Here is a 17998-nt window from a genome sequence, read left to right as displayed (position 1 = left end):
AAAAATAGTTTTGTAATAAGATCGATTTTATAAAAGCTAATTTTATAAAATCGGTTTTGACAAAAAATCATTTTTGATAAAAATCATTTTTTGTATTTGGATTAATTTTAGGTTTTTTTAAAATATTTTTATATACGAACGCGGTTCCGTCGGGGGCCGCGAGGTTCGTCACGGGCCGTTAGACGGCCCGTGACAGGGGCTGGGCCACCTAGGCCCAGCCCCATGGCACTTGGCCAAAGCCAAGTGCTTTTACATTTTTTTTTATTATTATTTTTTATTTTATTTTTTTTTCTTATTTCATTTATTTTTTTATTTTTTTTGTTTTATTATTTTATTAAAAAGAAATAATATAAAAATAAATAAAGTAAAACAAAAATAAAAAGGAAAAGAGGAGGAAGTTTCCTAGGCTAATTTGGCTAATCTTTGGCTCCAAGTTGGCTTGGAGCCAAAAATAAACTAAGCTTAGGACTCCATTTGCCTATAAATAGGATAGAGTCCAAAGCATGGGAGGGAGGAAAAAAATTAGACCCGAACCCCTGGAAAAATTTGGCGAGACCCGAACCAAAGGAAAAACACCAAAAAGCGACTCAACAACACAATCAATCGATTTGATTTGGGATTTCTATTACCGATTGAAGAGGTAATAATCCGAGGAACTAGACCCGTTTAATTCTTTTATTGCATTTTTTTTTGTTATTTAGATCTCTTCATTTACTCTTTTATTGTTTAGATTTGTGAAATTAATTTTCTGTTTTGATTCTACTAATATTTGGGTTTGGATCCAAAATAAAAACCTCGTTTCAATATCCCAATACGAACTGTGATCCGCTTAAGGATAGTTCGGGTATTAGAAGCGTTGTAAATATTAGTTTTAGCAAAGATATTTCCGAATAACGTTTTAAACTAGAAAACGTCGTTTTAGGAAACTCCGTTAAAGACTATGATCCGTTTCGGGTAGTTCGGAGATCCAAAATGATTGAATTAGACTTAATTTAAAGCTTTTGAACTAATCTGGAAAGTTTTGGAGTGCTGTTGTAATTTACCGATTTCTGTCACTAAAGGCTGTTTACCGACGGATTTTCCGTCGTAAAGCGGCTGAAACGTAAAAAATGCCATTTTGGTCCCTTTTTCTCAATTTTTAAGTTTTTGGTCCTTCATCCATACTTACATATTTATGTAATATATATTTTCTAGTCATTTTTGGATCTTTGGTATATATGATTATGTAGAAAGTGTATATATTATTTTTCATTATTTAGATTTAATAAAAGTATATATATAGCATAATAATTATTTTCCTATTTAAATACCATTTATATTAAGTTGGCTTTGTAAAATTCTATATATATAGTTTTGGGCTATTCGGGTTATATTAGTTATTATTAAATGAAATTATTTTGGGAATAAAAGTTATTTTCTTATTTAAAAGCTCTACCTATTATTTTTATATATTTAGAATGAAAATGTATTACACTTAGTATTTTCATTATTATTTTCTATACATTCAATACATAGTATCTTTTCACTTATTCTTATTTTATCTATAAATATATCATTATTTTTGGCTAAAAATATATATGTATATATATTCTCTTCCTTAATTTTTGACATCCGGTTCGGTTCAATTTGATGAATTTTGGGTTTAATTTGCTAATTGTTGTAATTATGTTCAAGTAAGGGTTAGTTGAGTGAAAAAGGGGGAAATAAATCACAAAAAAGAGAGTTTAATTGGTTGTTTTAAATTAAAGCTTTTCTAGATGTTCCTAAAGTGCAAATAACGTTTTCTTGTCGTTTTAAAATTTTTCCAAAATATCACGTTTTAAAACCTTAATCCGTTCCAACGACGGATTAGGCGAACCTCGTAATTAAAATCGCTTTCATTGTAAATAATAGAGTTTTGAATCGTTTTCTTAAACGTTTTGTACAAAATAAATTGACTTCTATGCCTAACCACGTTTCTAGATACAAATTCTTCATTCCACATCTTCAAAACACTCGAGTCTTTCCAACGGCGATTCGAGTCGATGCCATGTAAATCAACGGGGTTTTGAAACGTACCTAAATCGTTCCAACGACGATTAAGGTACGAACCATGTAAATAAACTCGTTTTGAGGAAATAAGTTAGTGTAGAATAAACACATAACACGACATGTAAATCAAGTTGGAAATAAATCACTTCTTTCTTCCCCCCTTCTCTGTGTATGTATAATGTAAATGGGTGATTCTTTACTAAAGTGGCTTTTCAATAATATATGCTCAAAACGGTTTCCCAAAATGAGAAAGAAAAGGTTTCAAATGAATTTTAAACTTAAAGAAGTATACGATTAGTCCGTTATCGCCTAACATGCTGAGTAGGAGGCCGGTGGTTCATAACCGGGCGATGTCGGGGTGCCTAGTAGCCTTTCTCCGGAAAGGAGCTAGCCTTCTCGGCTCGTACCTAAGTTTCCCGAACCCACACCGGTCTCCCGCAAGGGATCGGTGTTCATTTTCCCATTCGTGGGTGGCGACTCTTCCATATCTCCGAGCTCCGGTCCTGCCGAGCAGCTTGATTCCACGATTGGTTGCTTTCGGCGCCAATCACCGCTTACGTCGCCATGAGGTTGTCCACCGCCCGGTCCGCCCGGGAGATTAGGCCGCGGCACCTCGTCTAACACCGGCTCACTAATTTAGAATACAATCATGTGTGTTATGGAAGAGTTGAACTCATCTCATGTAGTCTGCTACAGATATACTCTGAACATATGTGCTTATGGCTCACCAATTCGGATATCAGTCTCAACCAAGACCATTTCATACATATCCATCTAAACATGCTTACAAGGCTCAACATACCATATTTCAGCTCGCGATCTCATTATTTATTTAATACCAAGTATTTCATATCAATTATAAATAATCACAACATTTCATCTCATATTCAATCACGTTCCATATCCAATCAGTCATAAAATCAGAATATATTTATATGCATGTATAAGTAATATGCTTATCATTGCACTCAACCTGATTTATTCTACACGATGGGTGCTATTTCACATGACACCTCATGCTTAGTGAGATGCTTGCTTCCAAAACATTATTTTCATCCAATAATTTTACTTCTTAACTCTAATTTAACCATTTAAGTTTATGTTCATATCATTCATTTATATCCTAACTCGGTTAACTCTTACTAACAAATCATTAAGTTTTAACACTTCACTTATCACCTACTGATTTTACTTTAATCATATTATATATATGAAACTTGTTAGGAAAATGAAATGATTCTAAAATATACTTATATTAATCATGAACATATATCATTATCTCAAACCTCACTAATCACTATTATCTCACACCTAATCACCAAGACTTAACACATTGTTAACCTCACACACCTCGTTAAGACTTAACACATCACTAATCACCCTTTTGATGCGGACATCTCCAACACGAAATCCGGAGTGGGAGAGGCCAAGGGCGATGGGTTGCCACGGGAAAGGGACGAGACAGAGTTCAAGTACCCAAGGGGCAGAACTGAGGTGACACACCGTGTCATTGTCTTTTCGTCGTGTCACTCGGTGTGCCACTGCAGCTCGAAGTGCGGAGCTCAGACAAATCAAGGATAAAATACCGTGGAACATCAGAACTGGACCCATACATTGTGTGGGTTATGTGGCATGATGTGCGGGATGTTTAAGATGCCTTATTCACCAAGTTGAAGTAGAGGGGACAAGGGCTGCCACACTCTTTTATTACTGTTATGCCACAACCTTATTTACTATTATGTAGTTAGGCTTATTATTATCTTTGCCATTTGCACATCTATTCTCATACTACCCTTATCTTTACCCTTTTAAGTTGTAACCCTAGTGGGGATATTTTAGTAATTTTGCACCCTAGTGGGGATATTTTGACAAAGTAATGATGTGGTAGCAGAGATCACATTCTACCATTGCATCAGGGGCGGGGGGGCCGGGCCCTCCGACTGCCGGTACCACCTTGACTCCGGGTAGTTTCGGCCCCCTCTATCTCAAAAAAAAAATATTGGGGTGTTGAATTGGCCCACCAAGATGACCCACTAAATGTTAGGTTTGTCCAAAATTCAAAATTTTAATATTTTGTGCCTATTAAGTACTTGCTAAATCCAAATTTCTATTTTTCTTAGGCCCGTTAGGTCTCTCTAAATCCAAACTTCTAATTTTTTTTGGCCTGTTAGGCCTCCCCAAATCCAAATTTCTAAATTTTTTGGCCTGTTAGTCCCTTCTTAAATCCAAATTATTAATTTTTTTGACCTGGTAGGACCTCTCAAATCAATTTTTTTAATTTTTTTTACCTGTTCGGTCCTCTCTATATCCAATTTTTTTTACATATTAGGAATCTTAAACTAAATCTAGTTTAATTTTGAGAAATTATACATTAATACTTAAAAATTGGTTCTTGACCACTCAAATTATGACACTCATATTTAAAAAAAAAATTGAGCAAGTTCGATTTAGCAAACAATTTTTTTTGCGAATGTACCTATAAAATCGGCCCCCCAACCGAGTAATCATGTATTCGCAATTGCATTGCATAATTGAATGCTTAAGCTTTCGAACCAAATGACAACTCGCTTAGGATTAATTGGCTTTTCAAACACATTAAAGTCCATATGCAAATAAAGTTGTTAGTGTTATGAATATCTAAGAACTTCTATTATGATTCTGATTTATTAGAATTTATTAAAGAAAAATGTACAATTCTTATTCTTTTTTGAAGAAAACCTCTAATGTACAAAATAATAAAAGTTTACTATTTTACTATATAATAAAAGTTTACTATTTTACTATGAGATAATGAAAAATTTGAATAAACTGATTTGATTATATGACTGCCACATTGAATCTTCCAAAATAATTTTGTCAATAAACCAAAATTGTTTTTTTTTTTTTTTTTTTTTTGCATTATAGGAAGTTATTTGTAACCATTTGAATAACGCAGTGAATATTTTAGGTAGTTTTTTTGTGTTTAATTTATTTGTGACAAATTTAATTATTGACATTTTGACGTAGTATTTGTAACTGTGTTAAATATTTTACACATAATTGATTTTTGGCACGTCTAATATTAGAGTTAAATAACATGCCAAATAATGATAAATCATTCTATTCAATATTATGTTATATAATGGTAAAACTGATTTTGTTGGAAACGTTTGGGAGTAATTTTTTTTCTACCATGGCTTAAATCACTATTTGATTTTTGATCTATCCAAAATGTTCGTTTTTGGCTAGTGTTTTATTATTTGGTAACATTTGACAACTGCCTATACAAAATGGTTATTTTTTATTCCTAGCCTATTAATTGGTAACATTTGCCCTCTAACCTATCCAAAATTTCATTCAAAAAAAAAAAAAAAAAACCTATCCAAAATTGGTAAAATCAAACGTTTTGGATGTTGATCGGCCAAACACTACAACAAAAACTGCCTATAGAGGCAGTTTTTTTCGCTTGTAGGGGCGGTTTTACAAACCGCCTCAAATCTGTCGCCAAAGGGGATTAGAGCTACGAATTAGCGACGAAAATCATCATCGACAAAGTAGAGAAAGAATTAGCGATGAATTTGTAGAGGCGGTTTAAACCGCCCCTATATCTAATTTTAGAATCTCTCTTTTAACTCTATGGGTGGTTAAAACCGCCCCTACATAATTGTATTCCAATTTCCTACCTACAATAATTATTTATTAATTAATCAAATTTAAATGTGCAAATCAATTCAAAAAGAACATATGATATGAAAAAAAAAATCAACTTTCAATATATTACTAAATTCAATACATGATTCTAAAATTTAAAAAAAAAAAAAAAAAAAAAAAAAAAAAAAAAACTAAATTTAATGGAGTATGTCATTTCAATATCAATATAAAAACATAACACGGGATTCCCTCTTGTTTCTATGTTGTCGATGCCCCATCTGTCCTCATTGGAAACCTCGACACTAATGGCATTGCCTCTGAGTGCTAATGCTGCAACATAACAATCTCTAGCAGCCAATATTGTGCTTCCTTTTGAATACTTGAAGCAAAATGCTACATCATTCTAAGTCCTGCCATTGGTCTATGACCGCAAGTCCTGCAAGCACACAAAAGAAAATCACAAGCAATACACTTGTCACGTATACATACAAGCAATACACATATCAAGACTCAAAACTTAAAACTGGCAGAGGAAATGAATAAAAGAAGTCCAATGTGAAACACCATGCACATAAAGATTTCCCAGTCAATATGAGCTTTTGATAAGGTCTAATAGAGGAAACGAACAAACAGAATGTAAGAATCCAAAATACAAAACTGAAAGGATGTGAGCTACATGTTTAAAGTTTACAATAATACCTTGTATAAAAGCATTTCTCCATGCTCACATTTAAATTAGTTAACCTTTACGCTCAATATGGATCCCATTTATCTGATCTTTTACCAACAACTTGTATTTCGCATGAACTTTGCTTTGAGGAGCAGCAGCATAAGCCGCAGCTAAATTTAAATACAAGGATAAACTACGGCCCTTTTCTTCTGACTGTCCTTTATGATTAAAGGACAATATCCTGATAATTCCGTTCATTAGATTCCATTCCAACACAATTTCCATCACCTGATTAATTAAGTTAGAGGCTACATACCATTGACATCCACCAGCACTAAATACTTCACTGTAATGACGTTTATTGTCCAATGTTGAAAACTTGTCAACCTTCCAAGTAAAGGTTCCATTTGGAGGATTCTTTATAAAAGAAAGCTCATTACCTTTAACTTTATTTTTAATAACATGAACCTCCGCACCAAAAACGCAGCAATCATCAACCACATATCCATTGGTTTGATCATTGAACTCGGCAAGGGGAAGCAGTTGATCAAAACCATGTTTAGTCCTTAAAACATAGAAACGCTTAGTTTTCCCATCTGCATAACATTAATTAAGTAATTAATTAAATAAATAAAACTAAGATAAAAAGAAGGTAACCATTAAGATTACATTTAATTAAAACCAACCTTGGATTGTTAAGTACTTATCTCGAATATGGTCATAAACGAAAAAACTGAAAAGCATGTTGACATGGCAGCCAGTGGAAATTGCTTTTGCATCTGATGATGCCAAATAAAGAGAAATGTGTCCCTCCCCATTTGCTTTCAAATTTCCATTAGGATACAGAACCAGTTTCCTAACAGAAGGTTGAAAAATCTCAGTAAATAACTCACGAGAACGATTTATATGTAACAACAAAGGATTATTGGTTTATTTGATATGAGTATAGTTGGGAACGATTGATGTAAGTAATATATATACGTACCATTTGTAATCTCCAGCTTCAAATTCATCAGATTCGTATATTCCATCTCGGGCAATCTCGGACAACTGGGAGAACGATTTGATCTTCAACATGTAGTGAGCAGGTGGTGTGTCTCTCCTTGATCGTTTGATTTCTGTGTCAACAACGCATAGCAAATTTCTATAAACAGAAAACAAATTTACTAATCAGATTAAAATGTGTAGAGGATAGATATGATTTCAGTACGTGTTTTGATCATTCTTGCAGCAGTAGTTGCTTTCTTGATTCCATTGACTATTACTACTTTTTATCAACACATTATGAGAGACTTTGTGTTTGTTCCTGGGGATTTAATTCCGTTTATTGGATGGTTGGATGTCAAAGGAGTGCTGAAGACAATGAAGCGAGTAACAGAGGAAGTGGATTCAATAGTAGAGAGTTGCATAGAAGAGCATAAGTTGAAGAAAAATGAAAATGAAAATGAAGATAGAAAAGACTTCATCGATGTTATGCTATCTGTGATCGAGGATGATGATTCCTTGGGGCTTAAACAAGAAACCATAATCAAAGCAACAATTACGGTAACAAATATCATTTTTTGTAAGAAAGACTTGACTTGATTAAGCAAAATATATACATATATCTTTAAACTCCATATTATCCTTATTGCAGGCAATTGTTATTGCAGCCTCAGACACCACAGCAATCACTATAATATGGGCATTATGCAACTTGTTGAACAACAGAAATGCAATGGAGAGAGCTCAAGAAGAACTAGACCAGAAAATTGGAAAGAATCGATCTGTACAAGTTGATGATATTGAGAAACTGGAGTACCTGAGGGTCGTGATTAAGGAAACACTGCACCCTGCTGCTCCATTAGGAGTTCCACGTCAGGCAGCTGAAGATTGCTACATATCCGAATACTTTATTCCCAATCCTGATGAATTCATATACCTGAAAGATTTTTGACAAAGCAATCATATTTGAGAACCTAAATTTACTGTAGAACCTAAATTTCTCACCTATAATGTTATCAAAGAATGGTGTGTTTTATGAGAAAAGACAATATAAAGCAATTCCCATAAGAACTATCACAAGAGTGAAAATAAATTATAAACTTAGCCTCTTCGCCTTAATGGGAGAGAACAACAAAGCATAGGCACTAACCCTGTAGATGTATGATATGTTTGTTTTACCAGGGCCTGCAACTATAATTCCACCCTGCTGCCTAAAAAGCAGAAAACAAGAGTGAAACTTGATTGAGCTCTGAAATGGCACTTCTTAAACTTCTACTGAATATGCCCAATCAGAAGATAATAAACAAATTTAATAAAGTCAAAAACATGTAAACCAGTCCCCGGATCATGTCATTTACCTTATCGGAAGCAAGATAATCAGAACGTTTCCTGCAGAAACACAACTGAAAACCAACAGAAAATATAAGATGGAATTAATATGCCTAATTTAAGCCTCAAATCAGTGCTAAAACCAATCATAATTTACTCAAAATGGCAACAGCTTTCCAATCTTTCCAGATATCAGAAATAGGAATTCCATTTCCATCCAAATCAAACACTTTCACAGTATTCAGTAAATTCGCGGAATCCTCATCCACCTATACCTCAGCAATATCAGGTAACGAGTTTTCCCACAGCAATCTTGTCCTTCCTCTTATCCCACTAGGTACCTTCACAATTAAATGTTAAACTATTTCAGTTAATAATTTGACAATACTGAAAACTAATTTTATTAATTCTGCTTACTGAACGTAGATAGGCTAGAGAAACCAAAATATGTTTACCACGATAATTAGTACTTGTACTGAAACAAGATATAAATAAAAAACTCCAACTGTGTAACACGCACCTCTTGCTCTAGGATCAATTCCTTCAGTTAGGAATGAAGATCCTATAGTCCAACAAAGAGGAAGAAATTGCATAGGTAAAAACTGTTCAATGATCCAGCAGCAAAGCTCGCTGGTAATAATAAGTACAGAGATACATAACATCTCTCAATCAACAATCATCTTCTTCCATTTCTGCTGAAGATGGACTTTGAATTTGAATGCAGTGCCGAAATTTATAAGGAAGACAATCATTGGCATGACATTCCTAAACTGTGTCCTGATGCTAGAGCTACGGGAACCGTTACTGCATTCCCAATTTGCATGTACCTGAAACATGAATTCCAATTGCCATTTGGATAATAACACAAATGGATTCCAATCAGATTGACATGATACATTTAGATAACATAACATGATTATAACAGAATAATCCAAATTATCGCGCATTCAGAAAATAGTAACCTCTGGTTGATTGGCCCAAACAGCTTGAAACAATCAGGACATTAACAAATTAGCAAAATTAGCAAATTAGCAAAACAAATTTACTTCAAAGAAAAACCTAATTACAATAAAAATAATAAAAATAGCAAGCGAAGTTGAATGAAAATGCCCAAGACCTAAGGTGGAGATCATACCTCTAAGAAGATTGGTACGAAATCTAGGGTTCCTCTGAATCGCCCAAACTTAGAGAAATGGAGAGAATATTTCATACGTTAAAGATAAATCTACACTTACTCAAAAGATATACGAGCAAATTTGGACTTTATCCCATTTATTAATGAAAATATGACATTTCCCAATAAAGTAGTATGCATCTATGTTTTCATTCATTGATCAAATCTATTGCACCTGGTCCATTATATCGTAAAACAAATCTAAGAAAAGTTGATCAACTCCAAATGAAATTGTTATGCGATAATGAAAACAAAATCTTCGAAAGAGCGGCTAACAATTACTCTTGCCATCTAACTTCTATGGTCTTTAAAAGACTGGCTAACAATTACTCTTGCCATCTCAATGAAGATTAGTAGTCCATATTATCATAACAAAATTAATGGGATTAAACTTCCAATTAGATGTCATCACTACACGTACATAATCATCATTTCTGATCAATATCACCATAAAAAAAAAGGACGGCCCGGTCGCATTACGCGTCCCCGCTGAGCGAGGGTCCGGGGAGGGGTCCCACCACAAGGGTGTATTGGGGGCAAGCCTTCCCTTGCCAATTTAATTGGCAAGAGGCCGCTCCTAAGACTCGAACCCGTGACCTCAGGTCACAAGGCAACAACGTTTTACCGTTGCGCCAAGGCTCGCCCTCTCTGATCAATATCACCATATTATAAGAAAATACTCTTTAACTCTTATTAATATTATACATTATCAAAGAAATAAAGAGAAAAAAAAAGTATATCTAGTTGCAAACCTCTCAAAAGACTTGAGAAGCAGGTAAATGTAAATGGCACTTCCAAATGAAGTTGGCTTGAACATATCCAACTTCCTCAGCATCTAAACTTCATCTTTCTGTTTTAAGGAATTTGTTGCGTATGTACAACTAGCATCAGGAACCACCGAGTAGGAGTTTCAACAAGGTCTTTCTTTTAATGGATCTTCTAACCATTTCTCTAAAGAGCTTTTCATCTCAAGTACGTCTATACCTCTAAGCTTCAGTAGACTTAGAAAATTAGACCACATGTGTGCATTTTCATCTTCAAAAACACTAGAACCTGAATGGACCATCCTTGGTGATGTGAATCAAGTAAGAATGAGTCCGATTTTGCAAAATTGATGTGCAAACAATGGAGAACAAGTGCAACACCAGCTGGGTTGATCCCCTATAGGACAAAAACCAAAGAAATCCAAGTGAGAATTCTTAGGAAGCATACGTATGTACAACTAGCAGGCAACTGAGGTTCACCAAAGGAAGCTGCAGCATCATTCTCATACCAAGATAGTTCAAAACTATCAAGTAAAATAAACAAGTGAGAAGATAACTATGCTAAATAATAAATTGATCATGCTTGGCCAAATGGTAAGAAATATCAATAAAAAGCAAGATACTTTTTCACCTTGTGGTTCAAGGAAGTAGGAGAAGGATCTAGCTCCACTTTAATTGATTGCTTTCAATGTTTCAGTCACTTTCTGTTTCTGTTTCTTCTATTCTTGATCTAACATGCAGCTTACCGCCTCTCATTGCAGTCGTCAACTCTCTTATTGTACAGGAAGTGCTATTCTCCATCTTACTAGCAAGTATCTCAACATAATCCACTAATCCAAACCCTATTAGCTTGTTCCTCAACATCTCAACGGTGGATGAATATGGTGGTAGTCCTTCATCGATCATCATTTCGAAGTACTTGCAGGCCTCCTCTAATTTACCGTTTTTCTTGCACAAACCATGAATCATAACAGCATATGTCGAGACCGAAGGATAAAATTCTCTTTCCCCCATACTTTCCCAGACCTCAGTTGCTATGTCAAATCTCCCCACCCTTATCAGCAATTTTAGCAACATGTTATAACTATGTCGATCTGGCGAGCAGTTATCTTTTAGCATTCTAGCTATTAGTTTGGTAGCCTTATTGACTTCAGAATGCTCACAGTGATAAGCTAGGATTGTATTGTAACTCCATGTATCAGGGCTACCCCCTCTCTCAATTATCTCATTCAAAACTTCATACGCTTCTTTAATCTTATCATTCTTGCAAAGCTTTTTTATGATGCAATTGTAAGTGAAAACATTTGGGATCAAATCATGTCTCTGCATTTCATCTAGCACTCTAAAAGATGAATGAATATCATTTGCCTCGCAATATGCACGAATGAATATGGAATAAGTAGATGCATCTGGTTCAACACTATATGAACTCATATCTCGAAACATCTTATAGGCTTCACTAACTCTCCCTCCCTTGCACAAAGCCTCTAACAAACTATTATAAGCAAGCAGATCCACAACAATTCCTCTTTCAGTCATTTCATCGAACACCTTACTTGCTGATACTGGTTCTCCAATATCACCCCACCCCCTCACCAAAATACTATAAGTTTTTGCTTGAGGCTCAAATTGATGTTTAACTCTATCAAGAAATTGTTGGGCATATTTCACATGCTTCCTCTTGCATAACACATACAATAGTTGATCAATATCATGGATGCTAGGCTTTAAACCAAATTCAACCATTCGATCAAATGCGTGAATGGCATCTCCTGGCAAATTGGCTCTGCTATATGCTCTAAAAACAAGCCAAAAAACTTGTGGGATTAGCTTACAATCCTGATATTCTCTAATCTCCATCAAAAAATCCCATAATAAAGCAAACTGCCTACTAGCACCCAATATATCCACCAAAATGTGGTAGCTTTCTGTGCTGTGCTCAAACCCTGGAAGTCTTTTAGCCCAGAGAAAGAATCTGTGAGCAGGGAATCCAAGATCCTTGCAACGTTTCAAAACTTGCTCCACTAAGTTAGTTGATATTGTTGATGAGTAATTGCAAAGAGAAAGCTCCAAATCATGGTGGGGGTTTCTATGGTCGCTGAGTATGCGGGAAATCTCATTTACAAGGTTTGGTGATGGCGGATTTACGTTGTGTGGAGTAATAGAAGAGAAAGACTGGCTTTTGAGGCTGGGAAAACAGTGCATAAGAGAGTACACAGGTCTGGTTTTTGAAACAAGCGGTAGAACCATAGCCTTGAACATCTGGTTTGGTTGCTTTAGAAATGACTTGTGAGTTTGAAGCTAATCATTAAATAGCAATGTTATCAGAACCGGACCAGACAGGGTCACGGGTCACTTGGTCGGACCGGATGACCTAATAAATAAATAATATATATATATATATATATATTAAAAATTGCAAACATAAGTTAGAGAACAAAATAAAAAATTACAGACAGTATGAGTGGAATTTTATAAAAATATCAGTTAACATCACTATATGAATATAAATCAACAAGCATTTCTGACATATATGAACTGATACAGTGGCGGAACCAGAGCCTTCGATGATTCGGGGCTTAAATATTGAACAAAATTTTTTTTTTTTTTTTTTTTGATGAAAAACACCAAAATATTCAATTAAGCTTTTAAGCAAATGTTACCAACAACAACAAAAAAACCAACAGTCCTTCAATTAAGCTTTTATGCTTAAACAAAACAACAAAACAAACCAAACCAACAGTACAACACACACATATATATAAAATTTCAAAGTCAGATGGTGTTGATATCAATTCTATATCTATGTAATAATTTACCAGCTCATTAAATACCATCTCAATAAGGATTGAAGATAATTGCTCTATTTGATATGATAATTCTGCATCTTTTGCTAGGAAACAGAAAAATGAGAACTACCGATTTAGTTTGCATTGTGGATGGTACCTGTTATCTGCCGAAGTTGATTCCGTTTCAGTTGAAGAAGAGAGAAGGTTGCGGTTGGTTGGTGGCGGAAGGAGCAGCACCGGCGGTGGAGACTGACCGGCCAACAGAGTGGCTGGCCGACTCTCTTTCTCTTGTGCGATTTCCCCAATTCGCAGCAATTAGGGATTAGATTAGGAGGAGAACAGGGCTGCAGGTGTGCGTGAAGAAGGTTGTTCAGTTTTCATCTAACGAAAACGACGCCGTTTTGATCTAAAGAATAAGAATCAAAATTACAAAATAGACCCTCATTCCCCTTCGTCTTCTCCAAACAGCAGCTCCAATGGGGGGCTAGGTTTTCTGGTTTTCAGAACACAGGTAAAAAAAATATATATTACTTAAACTTTCCGGTGGGTGCCGGGGTCCAGCCCCGGCAAGCCCCCTGATTCCGCCACTGAACTGATAGAACTATCAGTTATTAACATTACGGAATAAAACCATAAAAGACAAAGCACTCAACAATACTATATGCACCAGAAAATAAAATTCATATTATTTAATTTTATAAAAGTATAACTTAACATCAGCATATGAGTTTACAAACCTGTGAAGCATTTAGACAGTAAACTACAATACAAACCTGTAGAAAATGAAATCAACAAACATCTTTCTTCTACTTAATTAAAAACTTTCAACATATACACTTAATTAGTAATTTCCACAAACCATTCCTAAAAAAAATTCACAAACCTGTGAAGCTGTGCAGTAGGAGGCGTTGAAGTTGTCCGGCGGTTAGAGGCTTTGAGGCGGCGCAAGCCTTGCGACGGCGGAAGCAAGGTATCCCGGCGGCCGGCCGTATGAATAGGGAAGAAAGGAGGGTGGCGGCAGTCGGAATGGGGAAGAAGAAACAGGCTGGATAAATAGCGATTTGTTAGGGTTCTATTCTGTATCTGTACAGCCAAAAAAAATAAAACGTTTTATATTTTTTACTTTTTACTAATTTTTTATTAATTTTTTAGACCTAAAAATAATAATTTTAAATTAAAATAAATAAATAAATGAATAATCGGGGTCAATCCGGTTGCCAGTCAGACCACCAGGTTCCAGTTTGACCCCTTGTTACTCCGGTTATTTAACCGGAATGGCTCGGATCGATTTCCTGACCAGTTTCCGATCTGACCGGTCGAACCAGTCCAAACCTAATAACATTGTTAAATAGTGATTAGTGGCGGAACGGAGACCAAATGTTTGGAGAAGCTCCATGTAATAAATAAACAAATCAAAGCAATGACATTATTTCAAAAAAAATGAGCAGCCAATTCCTATATTTCATTGAAGAAACGAAATTTAGTACGAAAAATCCATTACTCAATTCCCAGTCCAACAATAAAATTTTACAGCTTTCATAATGGACAGATATCCAAATCGTCAAACTTCACCGGCCAATGAACCATAGACTTGAAACTGAATTCACCAATGTTACATTTTTCAATATATAGTCACGTATTATGAGTCAAACAGGTTAACTACTACATCAAAACCCTAATCACTGTTAACTGTTCTTCTTTTCGCTAAACACAGATCAAAAATCACTTACAAAGTTATTTTCTTCTCAAACTCCTTCGACCGTGATTCGTGGTTCGGCGAGATTCTTAGAAAAAGAAGAAAAAGAAGAGCGAGGGAGAGGCTGGGGAAGACGACGGAAGCGCCAGGGTCTGAGAAAGATACGAAAGCATAAATTTTGAATAAGAAATTTGGATTTTGATTTTGTTTTTCGTTTTGTTCGGAATTCTGGCGCAGTGCAGGGAAAGTCGGAGATAGCGGGATTGGATTTCTTCAATGCTATTTGTACTGAATCGTGAAAGTTTGAAATGTGTTGGACAAGATGCCGCTTCTTTTCTTTGTTTTCTCAAGTTTCAACTATTTATGGGTTACTTCCGTCTTGGGCTACTCTAAGCCCGCCCATCTTTTTGGGTTGTGACTAAGGCCTAAATTAAAAAGCCACAAATCAGAAAGGCATCTATGGATAGCATGAACTTCATCCAAAAAGTCATGTTTTAAATTCTCAAAAAAAAAAAAAAAAAGTCATGTTTTAAAAAATATTTTTCATTTAAAAATAAATACTTCCCTTTCTTTATAATATCACAAATTAAATACATTACTTGCTAAGCCATCTTTATTCCCTCGCAAAACTAATTGTAAATGCTAAAATATCAGTTGGAGAGAATTGTTAAAAATAAAATAAATTTTATTTTATTTAATAACATAAATTATTGTAAATTATACTCCAACTATATAATAATAATAATATAAATTCAATTTGGGCTATAATAAATGTACAAATATGATAACATAAGATTTTGTATTATAAAGTATAATAATTATATTAATAGAGAGAAGTGTACTAGTTGAATTGGTTTGGTTTTACATATAAAAACTTATCCCATATTTGTTGTTCATGTGTAAAAACTTGTCCCACGTGGGAAAGAGGAGGTAATAGGATGGGATCCAAAAGTAGGCTATAAGTAAAGTTTCCCAAGCTTTTAAAAAGTTGTCTTCTAACTAACTAATAAAGGAAGCAAGTCCAGCGGTGATTTACTGCTTGCAGTTGGATTCTTTTTTATTAAATCGTAGTCATTCCGGTTACTTGTCGGACCACCGATTAGCAGTTTGATTTTGGTTCTATTCAGTTTGTTGCAAATGCAATAAACCATTTCAATTTGGACCGGACATCTGTCTGGTTTCTGGTTGAAACAGTCGGTCCGGTCCGAGTTGTATAACATTGTAATTAAGTATATTCAAAACTATTTTTGAAAAAAAATCAAAACGAGTTGTTTCGATGAGTTTCAAGCTCGAGTCGAACCCATATCGAACTCGAGTCGAGCTTCAAGCTCTAGCCGAGCCCGATCTCAACACTTCTCGAACCGAGCCTGCCCCTGTTTGGTCTCAGTTCGGCTCGAATGCACCCCTAGCATGAACTTCATCCAGAAAGTCATGTTTTAAAAAATATTTTCTTAATAATCATTTGAAAATAAATACTTCAGTTTGACTCTACCGTCGTTCCACGCCCACCTAAGAACTTTTGATCTTAGCACTCTCGTGAATATGGTCATTCATCTTATGTTGATACTAGCGTAAGCAAAGGGATGCAGTTAAACGCCCTTCTACCTTTGCACTCGAATTCATTCACAATTCAATTCTTTCTATGCTCGGTTTAAACGGGAGACCCCAAGGATTGGACGGCTAAGGAAAGCACCAACTTCCGCAAGGAAGCAGGTTTTGACTTGGATCTTCGAGCCGCTATGCATGCCTTTTCTATCTTCATCTTCTCTTGCTTGTAGAGCCCGCTGCCAGACTCTTCTGCTTTCGTGGAAAATGTGAATCTACGACTCTTTTTCAAATCAGAACTAGACAAGCACAACAGGTATTCAGCGCATCTTTCGATGAGAAGGTAGATCTTATAGGATTGATTTGAAGTAAAGGGAAATGAGGGGTTTAATCGCTAATCTCATTCCTCTTAGTCATGTCTGCGCTTAGATATCAATGTGAACCCGCCTTCCTTACCTTAAGAAATAGTATGAAAGATTGGGCTAGCTATCTCTATCTCGATTGCCGCAATTCTTCGGGAGTTATGATCGATTTGATAGAGAAGAAGGAATAGTATGTTTTTTTACGGGGGATTTCCTGGAAAAAAATCTTCGCATCTTAATCTGAATATTCAGTCTATTAGAATAGAAGTTATTGAAATTTTAACGTAGTATTTGTAACAGCGTTAAATATTTTACACATAATTGATTTTTGGCAAGTCTGATATGACAGTTAAATAACATGTCAGATAACGGGAAACCATTTTATTCAATATTATGTTATAGGGATAAAGTGCAAAAATACATTTAAATTTTATAGATATGAGTAATTTTATCGTTAACGTCTAAAATTGTGCAATTTTACCCCTAACGTTGGTAGTCAAGAGCAATTTTCCTTAACATTGACAAGTTGGATCAATTTCAGACATTATTATAAAATACATATATTTTGTTCCTTATTCTGCACCAAGTACACGTCTGTTGATTCTAGAAAAAAGATTTTATATTTTTTATAATTTAATAATAAAAGTGAAGATTAATATTTTTAAATTCAGCGAAATATAGTATGTTTTTTAAAATCTTTTTAAAAAAAATTCACGTTTAATCATATGTTTGTGATTTGTTACTAGTGAGTGATAAAATGACACATATGTGAGTGTAGATGACAAGATTCATGATCGATAAGACGATTTGATAAATTATTTCTCAAATTGACCCAACTTATCAACGTTAAGAGTAAAATTGCTCTTGGATGCCCATCATTTTAGACGTTAGGGATAAAATTGATCCTAACTATAAACGTTAGGGCCATTTTTGCACCTTAGCCCTGTGTTATATAATGGTAAAACTGATTTTGTTGGAAACATTTGGGAATAAATTTTTACCATGACTTAAATCACTATTTGAC

The 17998-nt window shown here is 34.8% G+C and overlaps 1 protein-coding gene across 12 annotated transcripts; it reads right to left on the bottom strand.

The window, feature by feature from the left end:
* Positions 1-5867: 5867 nt before the first annotated feature.
* On the bottom strand, positions 5868-15377 carry LOC136201468 (pentatricopeptide repeat-containing protein At1g52640, mitochondrial-like). 12 transcript variants are annotated; one of them, XM_065992148.1, is made up of 14 exons: positions 15102-15366; positions 14255-14454; positions 13529-13864; positions 9165-10979; positions 8920-8985; positions 8674-8718; positions 8466-8526; positions 8133-8252; positions 7542-7684; positions 7317-7449; positions 7018-7187; positions 6648-6927; positions 6361-6572; positions 5868-6097 (listed from the first exon to the last, which is right to left on the bottom strand). In XM_065992148.1, exons 9-13 carry the CDS (start codon positions 7552-7554, stop codon positions 6401-6403), a joined length of 768 nt encoding a protein of 255 aa, XP_065848220.1. In that variant the 5' UTR covers positions 7555-7684; positions 8133-8252; positions 8466-8526; positions 8674-8718; positions 8920-8985; positions 9165-10979; positions 13529-13864; positions 14255-14454; positions 15102-15366; the 3' UTR covers positions 5868-6097; positions 6361-6400. The 12 variants fall into 12 exon arrangements, with proteins under 12 accessions (XP_065848220.1, XP_065848221.1, XP_065848216.1 ...); XM_065992149.1 differs by lacking the exon at positions 6361-6572 and having other exon boundaries at positions 6772-6927; positions 15102-15370; XM_065992144.1 differs by having other exon boundaries at positions 6361-6927; positions 15102-15369.
* Positions 15378-17998: the final 2621 nt, after the last annotated feature.

Source organism: Euphorbia lathyris, chromosome 7 (assembly GCF_963576675.1).
Source record: "Euphorbia lathyris chromosome 7, ddEupLath1.1, whole genome shotgun sequence".
Taxonomy (NCBI): Eukaryota; Viridiplantae; Streptophyta; class Magnoliopsida; order Malpighiales; family Euphorbiaceae; genus Euphorbia; species Euphorbia lathyris.
Note: the sequence above shows the minus strand (reverse complement) of the source record. Positions and strands in the feature narration are given on the sequence as shown.